The 27,970-nt window shown below is 37.6% G+C and overlaps 7 protein-coding genes across 9 annotated transcripts in view; 4 read left to right on the forward strand and 3 right to left on the reverse strand.

Annotated features, from left to right (window-relative positions):
- The first annotated feature begins 1,275 nt into the window (after positions 1-1,275).
- LOC118262887 (vesicle-trafficking protein SEC22b) lies at positions 1,276-4,458 on the forward strand. Its single transcript, XM_035574538.2, has 5 exons — positions 1,276-1,515; positions 1,733-1,842; positions 2,079-2,199; positions 2,748-2,946; positions 3,209-4,458. Exons 1-5 carry the CDS (start codon positions 1,441-1,443, stop codon positions 3,355-3,357), a joined length of 654 nt encoding a protein of 217 aa, XP_035430431.1. The 5' UTR covers positions 1,276-1,440; the 3' UTR covers positions 3,358-4,458.
- LOC118262888 (uncharacterized) lies at positions 4,045-5,697 on the reverse strand. The gene is made up of 4 exons (XM_035574539.2): positions 5,472-5,697; positions 5,260-5,388; positions 5,032-5,187; positions 4,045-4,728 (listed from the first exon to the last, which is right to left on the reverse strand). The coding sequence occupies exons 1-4, from the start codon at positions 5,532-5,534 to the stop codon at positions 4,618-4,620; spliced, it is 459 nt and encodes a 152-aa protein (XP_035430432.2). The 5' UTR covers positions 5,535-5,697; the 3' UTR covers positions 4,045-4,617.
- A 233-nt stretch (positions 5,698-5,930) lies between these two features.
- LOC118262885 (nudC domain-containing protein 1) lies at positions 5,931-7,955 on the forward strand. The gene is made up of 2 exons (XM_035574536.2): positions 5,931-7,293; positions 7,383-7,955. Exons 1-2 carry the CDS (start codon positions 6,057-6,059, stop codon positions 7,874-7,876), a joined length of 1,731 nt encoding a protein of 576 aa, XP_035430429.2. The 5' UTR covers positions 5,931-6,056; the 3' UTR covers positions 7,877-7,955.
- Positions 7,878-9,845, reverse strand: LOC118262886 (box C/D snoRNA protein 1). The gene is made up of 5 exons (XM_035574537.2): positions 9,678-9,845; positions 9,311-9,587; positions 8,908-9,226; positions 8,666-8,818; positions 7,878-8,462 (listed from the first exon to the last, which is right to left on the reverse strand). The coding sequence occupies exons 1-5, from the start codon at positions 9,725-9,727 to the stop codon at positions 8,143-8,145; spliced, it is 1,119 nt and encodes a 372-aa protein (XP_035430430.2). The 5' UTR covers positions 9,728-9,845; the 3' UTR covers positions 7,878-8,142.
- Positions 9,846-10,293: 448 nt separating this feature from the next.
- LOC118262884 (PAXIP1-associated glutamate-rich protein 1A) lies at positions 10,294-11,172 on the forward strand. The gene has a single exon (XM_035574535.2). It carries the CDS (start codon positions 10,370-10,372, stop codon positions 10,826-10,828), a length of 459 nt encoding a protein of 152 aa, XP_035430428.1. The 5' UTR covers positions 10,294-10,369; the 3' UTR covers positions 10,829-11,172.
- Positions 11,160-12,600, reverse strand: LOC118262883 (pseudouridylate synthase TRUB2, mitochondrial). Its single transcript, XM_035574533.2, has 5 exons — positions 12,384-12,600; positions 12,075-12,266; positions 11,784-12,000; positions 11,574-11,710; positions 11,160-11,459 (listed from the first exon to the last, which is right to left on the reverse strand). Exons 1-5 carry the CDS (start codon positions 12,505-12,507, stop codon positions 11,209-11,211), a joined length of 921 nt encoding a protein of 306 aa, XP_035430426.2. The 5' UTR covers positions 12,508-12,600; the 3' UTR covers positions 11,160-11,208.
- Positions 12,601-12,969: 369 nt separating this feature from the next.
- Positions 12,970-27,970, forward strand: part of LOC118262880 (protein FAM102A) — a 57,945-nt gene continuing 42,944 nt past the window's right edge. For 2 of the 3 annotated variants that reach the window (XM_035574528.2, XM_050697541.1), the window contains exon 1: positions 12,971-13,233. The gene's annotated coding sequence lies outside the window, so the exon portion shown is untranslated. Of the gene's footprint in view, positions 13,234-27,970 lie in introns of all 3 variants that reach the window. The other variant, XM_035574530.2, reaches the window with a different exon arrangement.

Below are 27,970 nucleotides of genomic sequence, written 5' to 3' on the forward strand. Positions count from 1 at the left end.
ATTGACGGGAGAACTCTTTTATACCTAGTACCTACCTCCTTCACCATATAAATACAAATTATACTGAGAAAGTATAAATGTTCTCGGGTCTAATTCCCGAATCAAGTAGAACTGAATAGAAAACCAATATTTAACATAAGGTAAAAAGTAAACATATACACACTACACTAAACAAATAACTCTTCATTTTGACCACTTAATTTAGTCAATTTCAATTTATTTATTTACTCAAATGTGGTACATGACATACAACATAATCAGATCAGCACATTTACCAATTTTGGCATGCAAATGGGTTAGGTAGGTACAAGAATACGTAAACTTAAGTTTACACAGTCATTTTAAATTAATTGACAATACAATTTACGCTTTTGGTACATAAGCTACACTTAGTGCTATTATTTATTTCAAATTTTATAACCAGAAGATTTACATTTATTTATTTCTAAAAATTTTTGCACTGAGTAGTAATTTTCTTAAATTAACCATTTTTGTTTTGTATTAACAACACAAAATATTTTGGTAGGGTATTATAAATAAGTCATTCTGTTATCAATTTTTTCAAAGTTAAATAAGTACTACATGGGTCCGCATTTTCTTAACATATATTTCATATCATAATATAACACATATATCTAATAACCCTAATAACATAACACTGACTGAGTTCTTTCTGGCAGCACGATCGTACTGACACACTGGTTAACTAACGTATTATTTGTGAACGGAATACTATTCGAACTGTCACTAAATGTACGAAGAAAAGTGGTAAATGTTTTGCGCTGGAATCAAAGAGTATGTCTGAAAACATCACCACGACACTGTAGAAGCGTGGCGGTCAATTGCAATATGATTGTCTAGCAATACTTTAAGGTTCCGGAGCTGCGGACTAGCTAACAGGTTTACCGGGTAAAAGCCTGACACCACTTCTCGTCTCGTCCAAGGCGGGAGAAGTCATTGAATGATTTTCCCCCTACAAAAAAAAAGAAGCAATACTTTATTTGCATCTACTCCGAACAACTATTACAATTATACGAATTCTGCATCACACTCATTTTACCTATTAATAATTATAACGACTGTAATAATTTACTTAAGTCCTTTCTTTCACCCCGAAGTACATTTCACTTCAACAAAGTGCATACCAAGTACAATATTGTACACTAGTGAGCACAGACAAAGTCCTTCAGGTCCAAGGTCCAAACAGTCAACCGATCTCAAAAGCTTTGTATTCAAACTTGCAAAATTAAAAGTATATTTGTCTGACGTGTTGCTGTCATGTCAGTGGCTTTGACGTGTATTGCTCAGCTGTCATTTAATAGATTTTGTTTTCCAATTTCCCGATAATGAGAAGGAAAAAGTAATCATTGTTATGTGAAAATCTTACTGTAACATACATTTGTTTATATGTTAACGTGAGAGACAGTTAAAATATCGAAAATGGTTCTTATGACAATGATCGCAAGGGTCGTAGACGGCCTCCCTCTGGCCGCTACAATGCAAGAAGATGAACAGGTAACCAGTTATTTACTGTATAATCTACTTATTGTTATCCACGTGTAATGTTGAAAACACCTTTCTATCCTCCTACAAATTTAAATTTGTAATTTTAGCTTTATTATAAATATAGTTTATCTCTTCACCACTGTATTGATCCACGACATATTTTTATTTAATTTGTCCACTTTATTATTTTTTATTTTATAATTTAATTTGCTGTCGTGGTTCGCAGAGCGGCTGCAATGTACTGGAGTATCAAAATCAGGCTAAAATGCTGTTTAGAAAACTAGGCCCACAATCGCCGACACGTTGCTCCATCGAAACTGGGCCCTATCTCTTCCAGTGAGTCCTATCGCTTTTTATTTTTCAGTTGGTCCCTCAATTTAACGCTTTTGTTGTCACCAATTCTAGCACATCCATTCTGATGAAATTATTAATTTAATTTGTGCAATCTTATTATTTTGTTGCATTATACACAAAATGTAAATATTTATTTATATTTCCTAGGCTACACTGTGGACCTTATACCAGCAACAACTACAAACTAATTGTTAATTTATTTGTGTTACAACTTTCAGTTATCTTATTGAACACGAGATCTGCTACTTAGTGTTGTGTGAGCGGAACTACAGCAAAAGACTAGCATTCAGTTATCTCGAAGAGATAGCTCAAGAGTTCTACCAACAGTACGGCAAGAGGGTATGTATAAATAATATCATAATAATCATGAACCTGACTAAAAAAAATCCTGTCTCATCATTAGAATTAGTCATATCTTCGTACTAAGGATCTTATTTGAATAAAATGTGTCAGATACACAAACAGTAACTTTATATAACCAAAGTCAATCAGGCCCTACATCTGATTAAAAAACACACTTCCTGCCATATTATAATATTGATAAAAACACAAATTAGCTTTGCATAACAACACTGCAACTATTTAGTTCAGCATTGATAACAATACACATTTAACATTTCAACTAAATATTATACCAGTAACTTCATACACTTCTAAAGAATCATAATACTAACTGTAAACTAACATGCTCTGTTAACAGCTCACAGAAACTGTGAGCAGTGAACCATATTTATGTTGTTGTAAAAAAATATTTACTAACACTAGTGGCTTTGCAAATGTTTTATGTAGGTACCTATGTTTCTTCTTTACACATACAGACTATCATAAAAACTGTCTTATTGTTTAATATAGCAATTTCTTAATTCTGATATCATGAAATGTTACAGGTGAACACAGTCACCCGACCATACACATTCATAGAGTTCGACACCTGGATGCAGCGCGCACGGCGGCAGTACGCGGAGGGCGGCGCACGCGCACGACGCGCGGGCGCCGCCGCGCAGCTCGGCGGCCAGCTTGGGGACGTGCAGCGCATCATGATGCAAAACATCGACGATGTGCTGCAGAGAGGAGCGATACTCTCTGGTAATACTATTAACCATTCTAGGTGTTAAGTTATAAACATGTTAATAGAGTGGATATACAGCTATGAAAGATACCAATCCATGACTCATTACGACTTGGATGAAAATTAGAGTAATTATATTTTTTATTGTTATCAGTTACGACATCGAAATCGGCAACAAGAATGACTAATAAAAATACAAGATACATAATTTATACATTAACGCAAATGTTTTATAGATAACAAGTAACTAGTTTTCACTAAGTAATGAATTTATTTCAGAACTGGATACAAAGACTCAGAACCTATCAATGATGTCTTCGAAGTACAAGAAGGACGCGACATACCTGAACACAAAGTCGATGCTGGTGAAGGTGACGGCGGGCGCGGTCATACTGCTCGTGTTCGTGCTGTACTTCTGGGTGCTTTAGATTGGTCATGTATTCCTACTACTGTGGTACTACTGTTGTGTACTGTGTTATGGGCTACTTTGCAATACCATCAGATAAAATGGCAAGTTATACTCAGTGGAAACTTGTTCAATATATTTATCTGTATCACCAACTTAATTATTTTGTCATGAGAAACTCACTTATTAACCTTTTGACCGCCAATCGTGTATAGACAACACGCCAAAATAATGCCCAGCCAGACTTCTAAACGTAAATATAGATACATTTTTGTAATTCCTTTTGCTATTGATGTTTCTTGACTCATTCTTAATTATATTAAATGCCCTTTTTTATATTTCGTACATATCTACATATATGACGAAGAAGTAACACTTATACAACTTCCAAAAAACTATTTCACAATGGTGCTGAGGGCATGTCTTCGCTTTCTCGATGTGGAGGTCAAATGGTTAATTACTTTGCCAAACAAAGACAATTTAGAAGTAAAAACATTATAACTATGGTACTGCAAAGTTCCATAGAAGTCCACCCACAGTGTGACAGCTATGCTGTTATAGTTGAATTGCCTTTTGAAACTATAATAGTACACATTTGGGATATTAAATAAATTATATGTCTGCAAGATTTAATATTTTCTATGTGATTACTCCGGATAGTTTTGTAACTAGACATAGCAAGGTATTGTAGAAATAAGAGCCCTTAGCCTTACCTTACTGCAATAACATTTGTATTTCTTATTTACATCATAATAATTACTGTTACAGAGATATTCGGTTTATAAATTTGAGGGTGACATGCTCAACATATATTTACATGATGCTGCTTCATTATTTTGAGAGTTATACAGCAGATACTACACAAAATAAGCATTCCAAGCAATGTACTCGACCACAATACATTGAATATATAACTGGTACATAGCATTGTTACAATGTGTTTGGTATAACTTGATAAAATACTTGAAAATGCTTGCAAATGGAAGTAATCTTGTCTATGCCAATCATATTTTTTTAAATGTAATGAGCACAGTGAGTGCTTGGTGATGGAATGTTGTAAATTTTATCACATATTGTTATTTAATGTATTTATTTAAGATTTAATAAATATGCATTCTTTTAACTGACTCTTTTAATTTGCCCCACATGACATAATTACAATTTTCCCCCTTTCTGATGGCAGATTGATCTGATATTTGATACACACTCTTATCCTAGATACACATTAAGAACATAATTTTTAACATAAACATAACAAAAAATGTTTTAATTGTTACTTGTTTCAAGTAGGATCCTGTTGCTCTTCATGTACAGGAAGATTCCTAGCCAAGTGCAGACTGGTGATACTACTTAAGGAATTCTTCATTCTTATTGCAGTAGTTACAGTCATTACCTGGAAACAGGAATTATTTAAAAATAAAATATTATTATACATAGATGATTTTTATTTTGAGGCAAGTAGATTTTTTTCTTTAAGAATATTGCCCCACCCTAAGTTTTTCTGCTATATCATCATGACCCAGACCTATAACAATTTGTGGACCACACAAAGAGTTTCTCCATGCGGGAATCAAATCCACTAACCATTGCTGCCTACCCACCGACTGCCAACACTGCACTGCACAACTGCCTAGTCACTGCAACGACCATGCAGTCAATCAGATGGATATAGTCTCAAAAAAAATTGGCACAATACCTGCAATATTTTAGCGAATATAACAGGTCTGTTCTTCCACTGCAGTGTCCCAAATACTTGCACCGGGTATGGAATTACTGTCGACTGTGGCGGAGATTTCAGGTACACCACGGACACCTGCACCAGAGGCTCCGACTGACACTGTGTCTCATTCAGCTGGAAAATTAAAACCTTTATAGGAAAATGTCCTCACATAACAAATAATTATTTGTACTGATGCAAACTTACGTCAGTCAAATAGAAACGTCCATTGATACTTTTTAAAATTCCTATCGTCCTACATTTTATAACTTCATCGCCGAATATTAAACATTTCTCTGCTACGTCCTTGAGGTCTGTATATATATAAAAATCATGCTGAAATAAAATGATGATTCCGTTACAGACTTGTTTAGCTATATACAAAGGTATTTTATAAATTATAAAGTTGTTAAACTTACACACGGTGTATTCACACAGAATGGCATTTCCTGATAGGAAATATCCTTCTTAATGGCTTCCATTTCATGTGTTTTTCGTTTGCATTCCTATCTGTATATTAAAACAGTATATTTCATCATTAAAGTTTGGGTTTTATTTGATTTTATCAACAATGTTTACGTTTCTTGTTTGCGTTCGTGGTTCGCGCTCTCCAGCAGGACTTCTGTCAATATGATTTTGTATTTTAAAAATGTCAAACATGTGTGTTGCAAGTACAAAACCAAAGTGGGAATTTAAGTGAGAGTACACAAATTAAGTAAACTTGTAGTATATTTTAACGCCCTAAAGTATTTTGTTCATAACATGTAAAAAATTAGTTAAAATATTTCTTACAAACAAACTGAAATAATCCGTACGGTTGGTATTTAGGTATAATTTGTTTTATTTTTCTATAATGTATCTGTGGTATGTGTCACTGTCACTTTGACTGTAAGTCAAATGTCAATTCGCATCCAATGTTTTGTATTTGCTAAATTTCTTGTGAGATTTATCAGTGCAACGTTTTAACTCTAAAAAAATTGTAATTGTACTCATTGTACTAAAACATGTCTTCTCTTATTGAACTACGTCCCAACCGGCGGCTTTTGGATCATGATTTTGAAGGTTACAAGCTAAATTTACATGCTCTACCACATTTTACTCATGAACTGCTTGTACCGGTCGACAAAGTGTATCCAGATGAAGTTCAGTACTCATTTGTCCACGCTAAACTATTCGCACTGCATAATCATTTAGTTTTAGACTATTGGGACTACGTTCTGAATTACTATTACATTGACAGAGAACAAAAAATACGTCGTGTTTGTTTCGACAACACAAATCAAACGTTCCATAACCAAGTTGTTTACGACGTGCCCGCGCATGTGGAGAGGAAGTCCGGCCACTTCAACCTCTGTTTGTCTTTCCCATCAGACAGTGTAGCTGTAGTCAGTGATGGAACAGGATATTTGCACATTATTGATACAGGTGCAAGAAATCGCCCCTCCGGCAGAAACCAAGCATGGCAAACAGTTCAGTCCAGTCTTATTCTAGGTGAAGGAAAATATTTTATCATAATGGACTCTAGAATTCAAGAAAAAGACAATGTAGAGACATTGCACTGTCTTCTCCAATCAGTTGAGCAGAATGAGTCACACTTTGACTCTGTGCTCACATGGGTTACCTTTGACAAAGAAGACCAAGGTTGGAAGCAGATGAGTTTCAGACAAGTACAAGGCAAAGGCATTGTGCACTATGCTGCCATAGAAACAAGTTGTACTGCACTGTACATTGCTTCCGACAACACATTCAAATTCACCTTAGATTCGGAGAAGGAAATTGTTGCACCCTCCACAGAGTCACCTCGAACTGTCATCTACACATGGCTGCAGACAACAGAAGATATCACAATAACTTTAAAACTGGAGTCAAACTTCAACAGAACACTTCTGATAGTAAATGTTACACCATTGCACATAAAGGTGAGCTATGCTGGCAAGACCTTTGTTGATGGAAAACTGAAGCACAAAGTGGACAGTGAACTAACAACATGGAATGTCCAAGACAATGGCCAGGTTGATGTTCTCCTGACTAAATCTGAGAGCATGATGTGGGAAGACCTGGTTGAGGGCGGAGACCTAAATGGTGAGCAAATTATGGATGCCAGCTTAGTGGAGGAGGCCCACAGACGACTGGCTCATCTGTGTGCTGAAACTGAGGTAATGGCTGATGCTGCTGTACCTGGACTGTCTACACAGGAGTTAGAAGAATGTGATGCAGCATCTGAGGAGGATACAGTTATAGGTAAAGTTATTTCTAGTACAATATGAAATTTTCAAGATTACATTTTTGTCTGATGTTTTTTTTCAACAAACCTCTTTCTATTATTGCAGTAAGACTGGATGCAACAACCCACACTGTGACACACAGAGCACCACTCAGTGTTCACCAATACTTGTTTAGCATCAAAATTGAAACTCAAGAAGTGCCAGCCCTGGCACTAAGACATGATGTGGATGCCTGCATCTGGCAACCCTATGCACAACTAGTAAACACCAACACATGGCCAGTGAAGCACCAAGGCTCTCTCAGTGCATTTGGCTATGTGCAATCATCAAAACAAAACAGGAAGTTTGTCACATGCCCTCCTAACTTCTCATACAGTGTTGTGTGTGAAGCTACCAGACACATCTTCATATATCAAACCAACAGTAGCCAAGACTGTCAACTCAGGAAGAGGACCGGAGGCACCATGAAGGCCATAAAAATTGGCCAACAACATGTATTTAACATTGACAAGTATGGAGAAGTCCTGGGAATCAGTGCCACCAATGAGTATTTATTCATATTAACAGATAACCATTTGGTAGCAATACAAATACAATGAAAATTATTTCTAAAAGTTTATCTTGGTTGTATATTTCATGTCTCAGTTGTAACTTAATACATAGTATAATTACATTTAATGGAGATTTAATAAACCTATTTTTATACAACACAAACAGAAAGCCCACTATGCATACACAAATAATATCACAGGCTTACATAATATTATATAGTCACAATCAGTAATTGTATATTCATAAGTTTGTCCACACATGTTTATGTGCAGATTCTTGTGTGACTTATCAGTTCCCTCGAGAATTCCTATTACTAGGTTTCCACTTCATCTTCACTGTTATCGTCCAAACTCTCCTCTGAGGAGTATCCTGTGGTGAACAGTAGATTCTTGGGTTTCTTCTTTCTTGCTGCTTTGATCTCCTTCTCAATCTCCATCTTCTTCTCCTGGGCTACTTTCTCTGTGAGTAGCTGTCTAGGTCTCTTCCTGGAATGCTCTGTAGTTCCATTTGTGTTGCCATCAGTATTGGCTTGTGTATCAGGGTTCCCATTAACTACTGATGTAGTGTTTTCTTTACTATTACTAGTACCAACTTTATCAGTATTAGTACCAGATTTTTCTTCTATTTCATCTTCTGTAAAACAAAAAACAATATAAACAATCAAATCAGTTCTGGGTTACTACAAAATAGTATCTATTCAATCTTACAATATCCAAGAGTATTGAAATAAACTTATAGTAATTCAATTGAACTACTGAAAGAAGCTTAAGTTTAATTTTGAATTTTTTTCTTGGACCTTTGTGAGACTGACACAGTAAAGTAATGCAAATACAAACCTGGTGTTATAATCTCAAAGTTGTAGGCATGGTCTTTGAGTACAACAAATATAATTGGGAATTCCACTATGCACTTCCCAGATAGGTTCTCAGCCAAAGATTCTGTTGGATCCAATTCAAAGAACTTCCTTCCAGAACCCTTCACTTTCTCAGCTGTAAAAGAAATATAGAATCAAGTAAATAATGATATCTTCAATACAAGGTTAACTAAGATAATTTTTACAGAATCTAACTCTACATACCTCTTAGTAATATTTTAACTCCACTAAATCCCACAGATTTATAGTAAGACAATGCCTTTGATCCTTCAAAAGGCAAGGCATCAGGGTTCAGATACTTGTCCAGGAGTTCTGACAGCCGCTTGTGTTCCCCACACCTCTCATCCACAAACTTCAGAGGCTCCGACTCAACATTAGGAAACACCCACTCCACCCTCCAGTTGATTATATTCATTTTCTTGTTGTACCTGGTAGTATTCACTTTGTGCCTTGAGAAATTCTGTGCTAAGAATTGCAGGGCTGTACCCCTCTGCCTGGCTGCCATTTTGAGCTTAAATAGATACTGTTGGAAAAAAACATAATTATAAACTTATTCTTATCATAAAGCATGTTAATTAAATTATATAAAAAATTGTGGTTCACTTACAATAGGTAATTCCTTGTCAACCCTAGTGTATTTCTTCTTCTCATCTATTTTGACGCCATATACAAACCGCGCACACTCCTCTAGTAGTCTGTAATCGCTCAGCAGGTCTGTGTCCGTGAAGTCTTTAATCCTGATGAACTTCGTGCGGTCTCTGATGCCATCACATTCTAGCTCCTTTTTATGTATCCTTACACACTCAAGGCAACAGGTCTTCACCTCGCATTTCGGGCAGGTGTATTTAGCTTGGTTTTTGCCGCATACTTCGCAATCTCCAAGTCTACAAAATAGGTTAGAATTATTAAAGTTCAACTAACTATAGTACGTTATCAGCACACAAAAACTTAGTTATTATCTTTTATTTTCATACCTGTTTACTTCAATTTCACGCTCAGAATCACTATCTGATGAAGAAGACATAATTTATGTTAAAATTCAGTATTTTGATAAAACACCACAACTATTTATAGTAAACAACGAAACTGTCAAAGTCAGATCTCTCTCACGTGTGGAATCAGTGGAATGTGGAAAGCATTTGACACACAGTGTTGCCAGCGAGGAATTTTAAACTGCCGTATTTTTGAAGATAAATATAATTATTATGTTTGAAGGCCGTGAAAACTTTAAACGCCATGTTTTTAACTTTTTATTTTTATGATCAAACGAAAATATTTTTCACAATTTATATAAAAATCAAACGAATCTTAAAAACGTCTGAAGTATACTGACGTGCCTTTGCTGCGGCAATTGCTGTTCTGCGGTAATTGGACCATCTTTTTGAATCTATAATCAACAATCTACAGGCAACAAATAAAAAAATACTGAAGTAAAATTTACAGAAATTGCCGTACGGTAATTCACGTATCAAAAAGAATTCATAACATCCACAGTGAACGTATTAATATTTACCAAAGAATTTCTCGCTGGCAACACTGTTCCTAATGTCAAAATTTGACATTTAATGTCATTTGAACCTGCGTGTGTAGAGTCGTTTTGTTTGGGTTTGTTAATTTTTATTATACAAAATAAATATTACACACTCTTTGAATAAACGTCTAAATTATGGGCACAGTAGAATTACAAGGCGATGACTGGGATTTACCTTGTTCAGACGATGAGGTATCTAAAACCGGTATGTTTATCGGCAAAAACTGGATTCCAGAACCAGCTGAATTGGAGGAGCTATATAAGGCTCTTGATAAAACTGGAACATTACCGTTAGAATGGAAATGTCCTGGTCGGAGACCTCCTTCACCGGTACCTGTTAGTAAAGAAAACCAACCAGAAATTCCAGCGTCGCCGATAAGAGAAGAGAAATCAGATTTCGATTTTATGGATGAAGTGAGTTCGTTGCGATTACGAGTACGTAGTAAAGGCGAGGATACACTAAGAGGTTCAGCAAAGAAGAAGACCACATCGTTTGATGGCATCCTCTCTAATATGATTAGACATAAGAGGATAGAACAGATGGAGAAGCAAGCCAACACGTCCCCATCAACACCATCATCCAGTGGCAGTTGATTAGAGGACGCCAGTGACACTAGTGATTAAAGTTGACCCAAGTGGTAGTGACATTGAATCAATGTAAACACAATACAGCATCCTGCAGTGTTATAATTATTATTGAACACTAAATACATTTTAGTACATTTCCAGAGAATTTATCATAGTACTTGTCAAGACAACCATGTTTAGAGCATTATATTAATTGCACATTGTTTAACCTGTTGTTTGTCCCAATATAGATCTAAATGAGACACTAATGTATTTTCAATTTCATTGTGTTTCATTCATAATAAAGTGTCTTTCAAGAGATCAAGATGTTACTTAATTGTTAAATTAAAACAATAAATTGATGTAAATTATTTAGTTTATTATTTACGATCTAGTCTACTTATCATCTATGCTCTTAATAAAGCAGATTCTGGTTTAATTAGTTGTTCATTTTCATCTAATATTTCTTGGCATGTGTTTATATTGTCGGCTATATGTTCTAATGTCCAGTGCTTTCGCAGTAAAGCAAGGTTCACATCAAACTTGGCTTGTCTGATGCACTGCACACCTGTGCAGTAGGCTGAAGTCTTCAGCTGCACCCCCAGGTCATGGACTAGTGTCCATAGATATTTGTCATACTCATTGACTGATTGAATTTCTGAAACAAAAGGAAACCATAGAAAATATGAGACAATTTTGAAAATAACTGAAAATATTGATGTCTATATATTATTCATGCCCATGATTTAGTCTGATTTTACTCTACACTTACCTAATGTAAAGTTAGGAGGATCAAAGTAGACACACTTGATACCATAGAGGACTGGTAGTTTGTTGTCTGCAGGCCTGATCAGACCTTTAGATGCTAACTCATAAGTGGACTGTAAATCCATCTGGAGTCCTGACTGCCTGCAATAATGTTATTATTATGGCAATGTTTTGACAGTACACAGAAATATTATTATTTGTCAAAATATCTTACTCAAACATGGTCTTCTGGTGGGCAGCCTGCATGTTGGCAACTACCTTATCAATCTTCTCTCTGGTGACATGTTTGAAAGTGGCCCTCTCTACAGTCTTGCCGTTCCAGAAGTATGTGTCTGTAGCTTTGCCGAGCTGGCCCTGGACCTTGTAAGCTCTAGTTGGTTGCCCAGACTTTACTTTGTATGCAAGCCTTGTTCCTTCATTGATTCCTATTACTGAAAGATATGAATAAGTTTATGTTATTATTTAAATTTAAATCAAAATAGAATTTAGTAAAAAACAACCTTACATAATACACCGCTGCTAAATAAACCAAGATGTGATGCCCAAGTGCACCTGAAATCTTCATTAATATACCTCGGGCCACAGACCAGAGGGTTATCTGCATAATTAGGTACTACTTTCACATTCATGGGTTCATTTGTTGATCCTAGGATTTCTACTCTCTGTTCCAATGGCCTGTCCGGCAAAGCATTCAAATCTGTGAAACAAAGTCAAGAAGTTTATAAAAACTGCCTTTAAAACGAATGATCCACTTTATGTTATATAGTATATGTAAATATTAACTTCTTCAATTTAACAAATAGGTAAATATAACCTCTGCATAAATTGGTTTTCACTGTATGGAGCACTTGTTTCACAGGTACACATGGCGGCTTGTACACACATATGAGCCCATTTAGGGCTTTATAGGCAGAAGTTGCAGTTTTAAATTTGACCATGGTATCGTTTGTTTACATTTGAAATATTTGAATTTCTATCACAATAATGTGAATAAAACAGGTGAGCGGATGTCTGTTTGACAATAACATACAATGACACATTATTGTCATCAATGTCAACAACAACAAAATTGATACGTTCGTAAAGAGACATTTTTATCACGCAAAGTAAAATAATAATTACCTTTATATTGGTTATAAATTAACAACTGTTATAGAAGATTAAAACAAAAACTGTTTATAATTACGAATACTTCAGTAATATACAACTCTTTTCTAGATTCAGATTAAAATACTAACTACACATTTTATCATTGGTCTGATTACAACTAATATATCACAAAATCGTTTTCTTAAGTTTTCGTAAGAATGATCAGATAAACAAATCAATTAAAATTTTGAATGAATTCAAAATAAATTATTATGCTGCTGTGGAAGTGGTGACGACAGATTGCGATTTGGGTGGGTTTGTTAGTCTGTGGTGTAGTGTCGTGCAATGGCCGATTGATAGAGAACAGTTTGTTGGCTATTCATCGGGAAAGCCTACATCCGTGTACTGTTTGGTGGTGTTTCTTCCAATAAAATATCTTCCATACCTAATAGCAAACGGTGGTGCAAGTTTTGTGATTATGCTGAAAGCTTTTGGACAGTGAAATTGAACTTTTGTGTAGGTGTTCACATACCATCTAACTCTGTCGGTGTTAATTCGTGTGAAACTTGTTTTTGGTAAGTAAAACCTATCGGTGGAGTTGAATTTGTATAGATATTATCGTGTGTTGGTTGTAGTGGTTGCGAAGCAGCAGTCAGTCGTGTAATTGAAACGTGCCGTGTCAGTGCCAGGCTGTCGCCCGTGCTAGGGAATGTACTAGCATTGTGCCAATTTATTGCGTGTGTCGTTACTGTTTACTTCCTAATTCATTGGAGCTTTCTGTTTGCTAAACGCTGAATTGGAAAGTATTTACAATTATGTATCATGAAAATTGTAATAAAGGAAATAATAAAATTGAATTTGTACTATAAATATAAAAAACAATAAAGTACATAATAAAAAATTTAATAAGTAACTTATAATCAACTGAACAGCAACTCATAAATTGGTAAAAAGAATAAAGCAGTCAACTTGTTGATCCATTCATTTATGAATGAACACAGACATTCAGTTACTTGCCTAATTCAATAAAATTAGGATAAAACTTACTAGTTGTTCTAAAAGTATCCTAAATCAGTTAAATAGAACAATGAAACTATTCCCAACATCTACTTGGGTCTGATAGTATTCCGATTGTATAAAGTTGTATGTCCAAATCTCACTTGCTTACTAACTCAAAAGAAACTGGGCATATCATATTTGTATATAGTTCCACAGATCATGCAATACCAGCCAATATTAAAGAGGTTTTATTAAAACTACCCAGAATATTAAATAAAGGCATGTTGCGGTTGCAACTTTTTATAGATTACAGTGTAGAATAAATAGTAACACCAATGAAATGCAACAACTAGCTATATTATTATCTTTAATAAACTAGTTAGAATGTCCGAATCTAGTTTAAAAATCCTATGCCGTCCACCACATAGCATTATCTATTTATCTTTTATTTTCTATACTTAGGTCACTATACTAAGTAATAATATCTTCAGATAATGTCAAAAATCTTAGAATAATTTGTGCATGTTTTTAATAATTGTATATTTAAGACATTCTTACTTAATAAATCTTATTAGAATCAGTATTTAATTTTCCAAATGGATTCTAATTAGTAAAAAAATCTAATTTGATATTTAGCTTAGCTTGACTATCACTATTATTATGTTGTGTATAGGGTCCCCAAATATTCTGTGCTTATATCTTAATTTTTTTTTCCGAGTGGACAAAATAGTATTGGTAGACAGTGTTTACAATGGTATATTTTTGTTTGTCATGATTATAATATGATTTTAATCTCATTAGTAAATTGTCCCATCTCTGTAGTTGCTATTATTATTAACTAGCTTCTGCCGATGTCTTTGCCCACATTCCAAATTTCATCACAACCCCTTCAGCTGTTTTGATGTGGAGAAGTATCAAACAAACATATAGACATTTGCATTTATAATATTAGTAGGATATGTTGATGTGTTTCATATATTCTCTTAATTTACACAATATGGACATTTTATTTGTGTAATAGCTCAGCTGATGTGAAATGATCACCTTGCGAGGCGCGTGCGCCGCCTACCGTGACGTCACGCGCTGTTCCCCGCCCGCCATTATCATCTAATAAGAATAGTTAGCCAAATTATCTAAAGAAAAGTAACTATGGTTGGTAATAATGCAATTATGTTCAAGTCTCTAGCCACACATTGTGTTACATGCATCCAAATTAAATAGGTAGGTGTATATCATATTTGTCTCATCACCTCTTCATATTTGTCTCGTCATGGCACCACCTCAATCATGAATGCTTAAAGTGTATTTAATGTTAGATGAGAATCAATATTGTTAATACACTTGCCACCTTTTTATTCTTTTCCTTTATTTTCGAATAAACTGCAGAATCAATAGTTGTATAATACCTACTCCGGAACTCGACAGAATTTAATATCGCGTATACAATACAGATTATATGCCAAATAGGCTGTACTTGCCAGAATGCTTGTTGAATTCGTAATGACGCAAATAAGCTGCTTATTACCTAGCGGATACTTTTGATGTAGCAATTTTGTAAGAGCATTAAAGCGTCTCTAAATAAAAAAGAACCATAAAGTAGGTACTTACCTGTTTAAGAACCTTCAAACTATGTAGGTACGATGTAAACACAGAACGCAAGGTAGGTATGGGATCTTCCGATAGATTACCTACTAGCGTAGAGCCTTGGTACAAATGGCCGGTATCCGCACTTTATGCTAACTACATAATTCCATCAGATAGATCTATTAAGCACGCTATACTGCTTTAATCGGGAAATTCGATTTAATAGATAGATAGATACCAAGGTATTTATTATTCAACTGTGTCACTCAGTTGCTTGTAAAAACAAAGTACGTATTTACAAGGCTGTACAAATTAGTTCTCTCGTCTCGTCTTTGCACTCTCGATTCGAATTCCTCTCCAACATGTTCGCAGCAATTAGCGCCTGTATCTATTTACTCAACATTTAAACTTGGGGTAATCAGATTGCTTATCGTTACAAAGGTAATCCGTCAAGGTGGTGGTCAAAGTCAAGTCAATAAAAATTGCAATGAGTACCTACAAAATTTCTTGAAGTTTAGATAATTTTCCAATTAATAACGTCAACAAAAATTTAAACTGCTGTGATCTATGAGAGTAGTAGAAACGAAAGGGCAAAAGTACTTAGCTACAAAGCAAATGTTAAAATTAACTGTTAACTTCGATAGGAATACGATGGTAGCGCGGGTGAAGACATCGAGCGCTCTTCATTTTGTCAAGTATTTTCTAATAACCGGTTTATTGCCGACGAAGTATTCTGTGGTACCGCGGCTCTGGAAACGGCTGCGCATTATTGTAAGCTTCATGCATAGGTCAATGTTTAAAATGACACTGCAACATCATATTGCAACATTAGTTCTTTGTAAACGCCTATTCTGTAAATTGTCTACCTAATTATACCTGTGTGTTTTGGATTCAGCTTGAGGGTACACTTGCATATGACATTAAAAAGCAAGCAGGTAAACTGAGTTCAGCCAGATACATTTAAGATCTATGTAAAATCAAGACATATTTGAAAACCTTTTTAATATTTCACCTTCAACATTAAGTCTTTTAAGCTTCCCCACAAATCCCTATCCCCTCGACTTGTAATAGTACTTAGGGGAGCTTTAAAACAAGTCGAACTCGATTCAGTGTTCCCACTCGAGTTTCTCGCTTTCGGTTACACGCCACTGGACACAGCGCTCGCCTCCTTTATCCGATACGACACTCGCTGCCTGAGTGGCTAAAATCGCTCTCAAATCAACGGCCATCTCGAAGGTCACCAACGCGTACAGGGAAAACGGCGAACCAAGGTCGCCATGTTTCGTCATTCAAGGCTGCTGATGGACCGCCAGCTCTGCGTATCTGTCATACAAATCAATCTAGAGGTTGTGATCCGATTCTGTAATTGCTTATTTTGCAACTTGTCGAACACAAGTTAGTCTCAATTACGGTCTTTTTGTATGCTGTTCAACTCTATTTAATAAAACAATAGATAAAATTATTCCAATTTGCCGTAGACGACCTTCACAATGTGGAGACAAAAGCGAACATCGATGAAAAGCCTCATTCGTTACGTTCAAATGTTCTCAATGCTTCCTTGTCATTTGTTATTGGGATGTAAGTATAGTCGCGACCATGGTCCATGACGCTTGTTCCATGACTTTCCACATCACAACATTAAATTGAGTATGATCTCCATTGCCATTTTGATTGCTTCCCCGTCTCCAATATTACGTTAACGAGCCGCGATTGTCTGTTTATTGGCTCTCATCAAACGCTGCCACTTACTCGTGCCAGTGTGGCTACACATGTTTAGGTACTTGATAGCATTTGTCTTTAGAACAAAATAACCTTCATTGAGGCTTAAATATATTTAAAAAAATATATAATTTGTTGTCTTGATGATTATGCGTGAATATTAAAATGTATGGTGTAAAACACTCAGGTACTTGAAGCATGTAAAGAATAACAGCCATTGTTTAAACTCCTTGATAGAGAAATGTACTGCGTTTGTACTCAATCGATATCAAGTCTTAATGAATTAATGCGACGCTTTTGTACCTAACAGTAATATTTTTTACACTCCGTGTTCTCAGCCGGGTGGCGTCTGCGACGGTTGCGTGGAACAATACGTATAGTAACGACGCTATATATTTCTCGGTTTGAGTGGAGCGGTCACGTTGTTACTTATAACGACTTTTTGTATAATTGCTCGCGCCTGGGAGCGTAACATTGACAACTCGCCGCTGTATTGTGTGAACAGATGAATTCTGAATCTGTGATGTTTATTGTTTAAACTGAGAGTATAAAAAAAAAATCAGACTCCTACCTAAATTACGTTTTGAATGGGTTTTTTAGGTAATATCGAGATCCGAGATCACGGTGTCTAACTACTATGTATAATGAATTACAGATAGGTACCATTATTTGTACGTGATGACGTTATTTATTTACACGTCACAAATTATTACGCTACGCAATCGGAGTTTCCAGTAAAGCAAACTGACGAGCGCAATAATCCTGGTGTGTGTCTGAGTGTGCCACGTCACGACCGCGGCGTGCGCCGTCTGCACATCGAGTGAGGTCGTAGGACAACCTGTACTTACCTGCATGCGCGCGCAACCAGCTCGTGACTTGATTCTGACCTCACACCTTTACACCAGAATACTGCTATTTCCTTTACCCATCAATTACAGCATTTCAAGTTAAGATTTTCTTCAATTAAACGGCTCATAAAATGACAATCGTACGGTAAGACAGTAGATTGATTCACAGGATAAAATTTAATGAATAGACAATGGATTCGCACCATTCATTTTCCGCAATGATTTAGTTCGTGTTATGAATCGGTTAGCTCAAGACTATAGGGTTGTGAAAACTAAAAAGATAAGATGGCCTTTCGTGAGGACCCTGCCTGCGAACATACGGTGCCTACGTGAATGCAAACGTCACCTAACTACGTAATACAAATACATTGAATAGAAAAGTCAGCTTCATTTATAATAGTTCGCATACAAATAATAAAGTGCTGGGAGGTCACTGCGTTGAGTAATACAATGAGTCAGTATTAGTTCACTAAATGGACAATATTTTTACTTAAACTCGCGAAACTGCCGTGCAATATTTTCCTCACAATTAGTGGCGCTCAAGGGGGACAGGGTCGCACAGCCTTGCGCCTTATCACCCACTCGACTGTGAAACAATACCAGCTCGCCATCGACACCCGTCCATGTGCGATATTTGCTGATAATGTTCGCTACGTAGTGTTTGTTTTACACGTTGGCGAAGGCTTTCCATTGCTCTTTTATGAAATGCACCAAGGTCTTACGCACGAGTGCAGCGCTGGATGTAATGTTCTTTACATAATTATCAATCGTGACTCGTATGACGTGCTCTCTATCAGCCTGTTGTTCATCGTTCACAATGGCTGTTTATGTCTGAATCTCACTGAAAAGATGGTCAGGATTGTTGGCTGTCCAAACCCACTGTAACCGCACTGCTATATTTTCAGTTAAAACAGTTTTCGTTTCCTCCATAATTTCCAAAATTAAAAAGAAAACGTTCTTATCCATAGCCATACTGTTTTCAAATGTGTACCGTGTTAAGGTAACACATGATGCACCCATCAGCCTAGTATCGCAGCTTAATTAACTGAACCTCTGACAATTTCAATGTCTAAACATGGTACAAGAGCTCTGAGATGTAAAATGACGGCGACGTCTGGACTGAGTGCCGATACGGTCTCATATCTAGTTATTACAATACAATGGTGGCATCTGCGATAGCATCTCCGTAACTACCTATTTATAATGTAATCATGCGAATTTATCGTCTGGAGCAGGTTTGATTGACACGCCGCTTATCTCGGCCGGCCCCGCAGCCGCGCGCCGCGCCGGTAACAATGCTGGACGAGTACGAATGAATCGAGCAGGGAGTGTGCGGATGCCAGCACCACACTCGAGTGCCCGGGAGCTGGCTGCGCTGCCGTGTCACATTGTGTCGGTGGCTGCGGTCGCACGACGCGCACTTGTGCAAACTGTGCGCAAAACACTATTGTGCGTGCACGTAACAAGAGCTGCTCGAATACGTCCAATGACTACTTGTTGTCTGGCCGACAACGTTTTTGACAACAATTGGTCGAGTTGCGCATTTGCGCCCATTCAACTGTGAATGTTATACGAAACCTGCTATTTCACATGAGACGCGCTGTAATCAAAACAAACTGGTTAATTGTGCGCCTTCGCGCACTCGGAACAAAGAAAGTTAAACATTTGTTACGGACTTTGATTATGTGTCAGTGTGGTGACCAGCGTGGCCACTGTGCACCCACTGAGATCGATGGCCGTAGACATTTACCATGTGTGCCATGTGTAGGGCAAACGAGCACGAATAAAGTTCATAGCATATAGGAACATTTGAACTTTACACCTCCTCGCTTCGTCACAGTTGCGTAAGTACTCAAATAACACGACCGTTTCTATAAGCTAGTTATTTTCGAGTGACGTAGCACTACACATAGCGAAGTGATTCGGCAGAGAACCATCTATAAGCTAGTTATTTTCAAGTGACATAGCACTACACATAGCGAAGTGATTCGGCAGAGAACCAAGGTGATCGACATAGCCCACCGGATCAGCAAGCTGAAGTGGCAGTGGGCCGGCCATATTAGCCGCAGGACCGACAACCGTTGGGGTAAGCGAGTCCTGGAGTGGATACCGCGTCTCGGTAAACGTAGTGTAGGACGCCCCCAGGCGAGGTGGAGTGACGATCTGCGCAGGATGGCTGGCAGGAGCTGGATGCGAGTCGCTAGTGATAGAACAAAGTGGCGAACAATTGGGGAGGCCTATGTCCAGCAGTGGACTGCTATAGGCTGATGATGATGATGATGATGATGACATAGCACTTGACTATTTTCTTATGAGGTCTCTAAAATGACGCCTCTATTGGAAGACCGAATATGGGTCTATTTATACAAACATACAGTATACTAATCTTAAGTAGTCCATTAATAGTGTAGTTGGACATCGAAACAATACATCCGAATACATACCCAGCTCATAAGCGATTTTCTGCAGTTTGTAGTTACATGTGTTCATTGTTGATTTGGCACTATTATAAAAACATGACATCATTTGGGATTCTCACACCGCAGTATTTACATGTCGTTGCTCTGTTGTTTACAAGAGCTCCCAGATCTCGCGGTCACCTGATTGCTCCTGCACTGCCGGCACATGACTCAAAGTAATCAAATGACTAACTTATATTAATGCTAATGTTCCGTCCCAGCTTTATATCACACATTTAGTGTTTCTCAAATGTAATTCTCGGGAGGAAATGCTAATGACCGGAGAACATCCGTGAGGTTTTAAGAGAAACAGAAATTTGTTTTTGCACTTAGTTAATCTTTACGTGCTCGTCAACAATAGTCAACCTTTTTGAGATTTTGCCAAAAGAACAGTCATTGTTCTCTTAAACGAACACCGTGGTAATAGAAAAAAATATGCGGAAATTATAATAAAATGGAGGGGAAGCGTGTAAAACAAATTAGCATGGCCTTGCCATTGTGTGGCGGGCAGACACAGCGTCGCGCCCGCGCAGCCCGGTCAAAGTCACTGCCAACTCTGCGTGCACGCTGTAAATAATACACCGTGACTATGCACGTACCATCGGACATACTCAAGCAATGCAATGATCTATTACTAGACACAATCAATTACCGCCGGCGGCCTAATTAGCTACAATAAATCTGCTGTGCAATCGGTATTTATTTATTGTAACATTCGTAAATCAAAGAATGTAGCAATGTATTTGTTCATTTTGTTTTACTAATAAATAGCCCTTGAAGATGTGCTGAACTGAAAATACATTGATATAGCGAATATAGTAATATTCAATTCTATGAAACTTGGTGCAATAAAAGAAAAAAATTGACTTGAAATTGACGTAGAGTGAATGTCCACCATTGTCGCAGTCGTCACGGAAAACTATCGTCTACTGTCCTGTGTTTATGTTCACCTGTTGTTGACACACTGAAACATACAATGTATGCGTGTAACGAACCAACGATTGATTGCAGGACGGTCCAATCTGTCCCCTGCGATATTTATTGCTCTTGACAGTGCTCTGTCGTGGCTTCGTCCATTGCCCTTGATGCTCGCGACTTGACACGGATTCCTTCGACTGTCCGTCACGATCACTGAGCCCCATCTTACTCTCTGTACATTTGTCGTCAGTTCTAAACGTAACCAACACCACTGTATTCCTATGACATTGGAATCGGTCCTATTATATTTTCTATTTCTATTATCCTCTTTCAGACGTCATAATCACAACACATGCATAATGAGGGAAAATACCGGTAATTATTAACATAAACACATTAAAATTACAAATTCATATAATATTGCAATTTATAAATAAATGATGAAAGCTGATAGGTAATATTTAATCGATAACATTATGATTGGAGTTAATAATTATATGGAGATTAGATATAATAATAGCAATGCTAATTTCGATATGAAGCCGTCGTCGTGTCTTTGAGTGGAGAGTAGATTCCAATGTAATTTCACGGGTTTGTCTGTACTCGGCATGCACACGATCCGTTATCCGAGGCGCCGGCGCGCCGCTGGTCACCGAGTCGTCGCTGCCCGCTGCCCGCCAGTGGGAGCAGCCGCGGTTCTGCTGACCCACAACACACGACCTCGATACTGCGATACATGAGATAGATCATATCGCGTGTTATGCTTCAACTAATCTACATTAACGTAGATAGTACGTACAGTCGATGTTGACTTACCTACGTCTTTGGCAGCCGACGCCGTCCCCTCAGTTCTTGGAACAAGGAAAGTTCCAAAGACATACAACGTGTTGACAGGCAACTTGGCGACAACTTAATGACCGCTGTCTGAGAGTTTCCTGCACATCGACGACCTTGTCCTGCTTGAGACTTGTTGACCTTACGCATGTAAATGGAAATGAGCTATTGTTAAGGGCTTGCGGAATGCATGACTGATCAGTTGATTACTTAAGAATGTATCAAGAGATGCTTCTTCTAAATCAGATTGCCTGCCATCATTCTTAGCACATGGAGCTATAAAATATCAGAGAGTTTCCTGGTAACTAGTTATACACAAAAGTCAGACATACAATTTTACATTATGCTCAGTTTAAAATGTATGTTGATACACAAAATAAGTGTTGAAGCGACGATGTGTGGTAACAATAGCTTCAGTAGTTTGCATAATTGGTTTCCATGAGTCTACGATAAATAATGAATAGCTATATTATTTTCGGTTCTTTTTGTGCCGGTTTTTCCTAGATGATGTCATTGTTCGAGTTGGAACAGTTGCCGAGAAATATGATCGAAATGTTCACGATTTTTGTGCACAGTGCGAGTGTGAGTTGGACTACTCGGCTGTCCTTGTTTGCAGTCAAATGGCGTGTGCAGAGTCAATGAACTTGGCACTCTGGCTCTACGCCTGTGTAACGCGCTCTCATCTAGACTAGGTTCTTCACAACGCTTTTAAACTTTTTGCTTAATCCGCTATATTTTTATAGTCATTAGTATGGGATATAATTAGTTCTTATTTCACTAAAGCGTAGGTCGCTTTTCCAACAGCTTGTGAAATTGTGGATACACAAAAGATGATCTCAGCAGAATGGTTTCAACAAATTGCCTTACTTTAGCGAATACATTGCACTCGAAATGAAACCTGTGACGTTGACGCGTGTTGCACACGAATAAAGCCTGTGGCTGCCAGTGTTGTTCTGTGTATTTCTAATAATGATAATGTTCTTGATTTAGAAAATGATGATCTGTTTCGTGGTTTTATTACATGGAATACATTCGTGCACATTCATTTGAATGTTTTAGCGAGCGGTACCTGAGTTTGGCACTATTCGGTATACATGTATTTATTTATGTAGTTTCGAGTGAGCACAGATTATTTTATATTCAGTGTATCAATCAATGTCGGAGCGTGTTGCTGTTTTTTAGACATAGCTTGAGCTGTAATCTAATGTAAATTGTATGTAGTTTTTGCTGGTAACGTTATGAAAACATTTTGTAGAGGCAGGTATTTAAGCGTGCAGATATTTCTAAATCTAGAATACTTTTTACACGGGATAAAAGTAACATCTTAAATTGTTATCATCGGTGACTGTTTTCTGTTAGTGCCATTTTGTAAGAAACTGCACCAGCTCACGTGTATTCCACGATCGTCAAGTGCCATTGTTTATTTCAAATGTACAAGACTACAAGTACTTATTACTAAGTAGGTACTCCAGTGTGTCTGAGCGGTCACAACTTGAGTGGATGGAGTAGAAACACATGTTCATTGAAGCTATCACGTTTCCGCTAGTTATTGTATTATTTTGTTAGAGTTTCCCTCTGTATATCTCAGTTGATCTCTATCTCGGTTGACGAATATGTGCTACCTCCCCGGTGTCTTGCCCACATAGCACATATTCGTATGAACAGTCACCATGGCAGAGCGCCAAACGTTCTGCTTTCCACGTTGATATTGCTACAGTTTTGGACAGAAACTACTGATGACAAATTGTAACCTAATTGTTTTCCATTCTTTTTCTTTTTTTTTTCTTTTTTTTAAAAAAACGTTGCCCCACACTAGGATTTTCTCCTGTGTCGTGGGTGCGTTTACAAACATACAAGTTCACATACACATTACACCCAGACCCGAAACAACAATTTGTGGATCACACAAAGAGTTGCTCCGTGCGGGAATCGAACCCGCTACCCGTTGCGCGGCAGCCAGTTGCCCAGCTACCGCGCCAAACGTGCAGTCAAACTAGCACTTTCGTTTTCTTTACTAATAAAGTTGTTTTAGTTATTTCTTCTCAGTTCTCTTCTGAAGAAGATTCATTATCACTGAAGTACGTAACATTTCAAATCATACCTGTATATGTATGTATGTAATTACATGTATGGGTGGTATCGCTATTCGCTTCGATATCAATAGCGGCCTATTGTTAAAATATAAAAGGCATAAAGTCTGTGTGTACTCAACGCTCGATAGTATTCAAGTGTCCGATGACGTCATCCACAGCGACGTGTCGCCTGATAATGTAGGCACTAGGTATAGGCGATGTTCACTCCTACGCTGAACAGTGTACATGGTGTGCTCACAATAGTTACAATAACGCTTCGCATTGGATCGCAGGCAGCCTCATACACAAGTACAAGTCGTGGTACTCGTATCCTCGCATCGAATACTTCATTCACGGCTGAGGAAGCGCGCGAGGATGTTCAGCCATTTTTTTAATCGAAAATGCGTGAAGTTCCGTTCTCTTTGGTAATTTAACCGCACATTGCTAATTGTTTGTTTGGTAATTGTAAGCCGTTGCCTTGCTGGCTAATGTCATGAATACATTACTTGAGTACTGTACTCAGTAGCTACTAATGTTGGTGTAATTAACGTTGATTAACTTTAAGTAAACCGTGATAATTCTGGTCTGGTTTTTCTTTTCACAATTTAAAGTAGCTCGTTGGCTTACTTAATGTATTTAGACCCAGCAGGTCGAGTAACAAGGCGTGAGTGGTGATGTGTGATGTGTGAGTCCTCCGCCATGCGCCCGCGTCGGTCACAGATCATTTCCTCGCCACTTTCTCCCGACCACACTGACCACTCGCTATCATCTAACGATCGCCATCTTGGCTACATTTTAAAGTTTCACATGGTAAAACATTTTCTTAATGCAATCTACATGCATCAGAAATATGACTGGACATGAACACTAACCACTGCTCTCAAAACTTTTGCATAACAGATTGGATTCTGTCAGTCACTAGACAGCTAGGCACTAGCAGTCACCTACAGTGTACAGTGAAACTTACACAATCAGTGTAAGCAACTGTGTTGATGTGGAAACTGCACCGGCGGTCAATCATCACAGAACAATACTTGGCGTGGGCAGACGACAAACTTTACTACTCTCTGACATTTCGGATTGGTCCGCAAACATTACTGCATTGTTTCCTGAACCACTCGGTCATCCAATAGTTTGTGAGCATTGGACATGTAACATTACGTTACAGATTCCAATTTCACATGTCGTTCGATCTCTTAATCTTTTGAACGTCACATTAGTTAGTAGCCGCTCGGTGACGCAGCACTTTAATTTAGTTCTTCTTTAGTCTGTAGATATTTTGGGATAGAGAAAACTCGATTTCAACTAATATAAACATTTATCCTCTAACGTGTAACATCTTTGGTATTAACGATTATTGACGCGTTCATAGCTGGTTGCTCTCTGGTATAATACCTTTTTAGATATAGGATATTCAGTGATTCAGTGAAATGCTGAGTTTAATTGTGGATATAAGATCAAAGTGTCACCATAACACTGAGTATGAAGCAGCCTGCAACTGCAACGTTGTCGATATGAAACGTCACTCGAGTTAACGTAATAGCTTTCCCGCACGCCGTGATACAATTTCTAGCTGCGTTTCCACATTGTTTCTGTTCTGCGTAGCCCATAAAAAGGACGGCATTAGAAGAATTTTCTTTTACGATTCACTTATTGGATGGAACGAATAGATTATATTACTGGGGACTGACGAATAAAAGTAAACCCTCGTTATTCTTGTTTTATTTGATTTAGGACATTAACCGAGTTCGAATTCATCTGCCGATTGGAAAGACTGTAAAATGCTTTAAATAATGACTCCATATGTTAATAAGTGAACCGACTGTAGTAATTATAGAACATTTAAAACAAAGAGACATAAGAAGTACCCAGCTGTGATCCAACAATGTCGGCTCTTGACCTTCAAAATGGCAAATAACCATCTTTACTATAGCTATTACACATAATTATCAAATATTTTCTGCGTTATTGCGTTGTAAGAATAACTTAAAATAATTTCAAAGTCAAACATGTATGACGAATATCCTACGATCCAATTGGTATAAAGTCTGATTGGAAGTACTGTACCTATATATTTGATTAGACGTCGAGATTGGAAGCTGGACAATTACCGTGCTCTCGGGATGAAATCCTTTCAGTAAACTTATCGGACCCTCCATAAAAACGTGCCTAGGAAACTCCGCAGCACGTTTAATTATACCCTGTCTGTACCGTGGGCTCTTACTTAATATTTATAGTCGTTACTGGGACTCAATTACAGGATGAAATCTTTGTCTATTTAAAAAAATCACCGACTATCAAAATGTTAGCTAATTTGTGTATTCTAGTGCATTTGTGATGGTACTTAATTCTTTAGTTCTGACTGAAAAATATACAAGCTAATGCCTAATTAGCTATTGTCCGTTGTCGGTTCCACGTGAAAAGATGTCATACATACACACCAGTCATTCATTTTCGCAAAAACAAGTATGTTCGGTCGACTGACTCCAAGATTGATGTAATTTTTTGCCAGCCGAGCCAATGAAACCAATTTGAGACACCGGCGGCGTTTGCGTGATCGCGGCTATGGTTGCCGACTTGCCGACACGCCATTTTTTGTCTTCATTTTACTTTAGGATCGTACACTGTTGATACTTTCCAAAATTTTCTTCTACGTAGGGCCAACTGAACGGAATCGGAAAGAATGAATTTATAAATAATTCGTAAAATAAATCATTTCTGATAGGTTAGAAAAAACCCAACAACTAAGAATTACTATGTGATGATTTAGTATCCAAACCAGGGTTTTTACCAGTCAATACTCCAGGTGTATCACACATTATTTATTGTATACGCTTGGGTAACCACCCCGCCTTGCGCCATTTCTTTATGACGTGTCACGCTTAGTGACAGTAGCCAGGGTTTATAGTAACTGGCACGGTGCTATCGACTGCTTGCCTTTGTCCAGTCATCCGTGCCCGAGGCGGTGTTCGCATGGGGTGGTCACCCCTTCCGATGTTGGCGTCGCCCCATGAATATGGCGACGCATGTAATCGACTCCGTATAACAGACACACGCACGCAACCTGATGTACAAGCTGAGCGGGGATGCAAATTGCTATCGATTCTGGTTTGTAACACTGGTCGTTGATTGGTGATTGATGTGAGTGAGTTGTGAGAATTACGTCGTTCCTAGTATATGTTACTAAACAAGAATGTGCTGGTTGTAGTTAAGAGAGATCAACGAATTTAATTTTTTCAGTTCTGTTGAAAAGAGCATTTAAAAACAACTATAAAAGTAAATCTACCTATTTTATAAGATTGCGTTACATTACATATGAGTCACCATTTTTATTAGATCACTTTTGAATTAGAATAGTTTGGTAATTAGGTAGTTGCTGTAATGGTTAATCGAAGGTGTCTAGGTCCTAGATACATCATTGTAAATTGTAAATTATTTACATTTGTTTTCTTTTTAAATGGTAGGTATATCCGCAGAGATTTAAAGTGTCTCATCTGTAACGTCTTAAGCTGTAGTTTTTTGCTTGATCTCGGTACAGCACGGCGCGGCGGCGGCGGCGGCGTAATAGATCGATTGGCCTCGGTCCTGCACGCTCCGCCGACTATTGCGTCATGCCGTGATGCTGTCAGGTGGAGCAGACGATGATAATGAGCACGTTGCCCATGTTTATTGCTTTGTTTTTACCATCCTCGATTGAAGTTCGCCCAAAAAAAGGCTGCGATGACGTCGTGCTGTGATGTATTGGCACTTGCCGTATGATCGAAACCAGATGTCAAGGTTGCCCTTCTGCAGTAAATCCTCTTGAGATGAAGTCGGCAATTTTTTCTTTGGCAAACGAAGGCTGTCTGCACATTTAAGATCAGTGATGGGGTAACATCA

The sequence above is a fragment of the Spodoptera frugiperda genome, chromosome 12, assembly GCF_023101765.2.
Source record: "Spodoptera frugiperda isolate SF20-4 chromosome 12, AGI-APGP_CSIRO_Sfru_2.0, whole genome shotgun sequence".
Lineage (NCBI taxonomy): Eukaryota > Metazoa > Arthropoda > Insecta > Lepidoptera > Noctuidae > Spodoptera > Spodoptera frugiperda.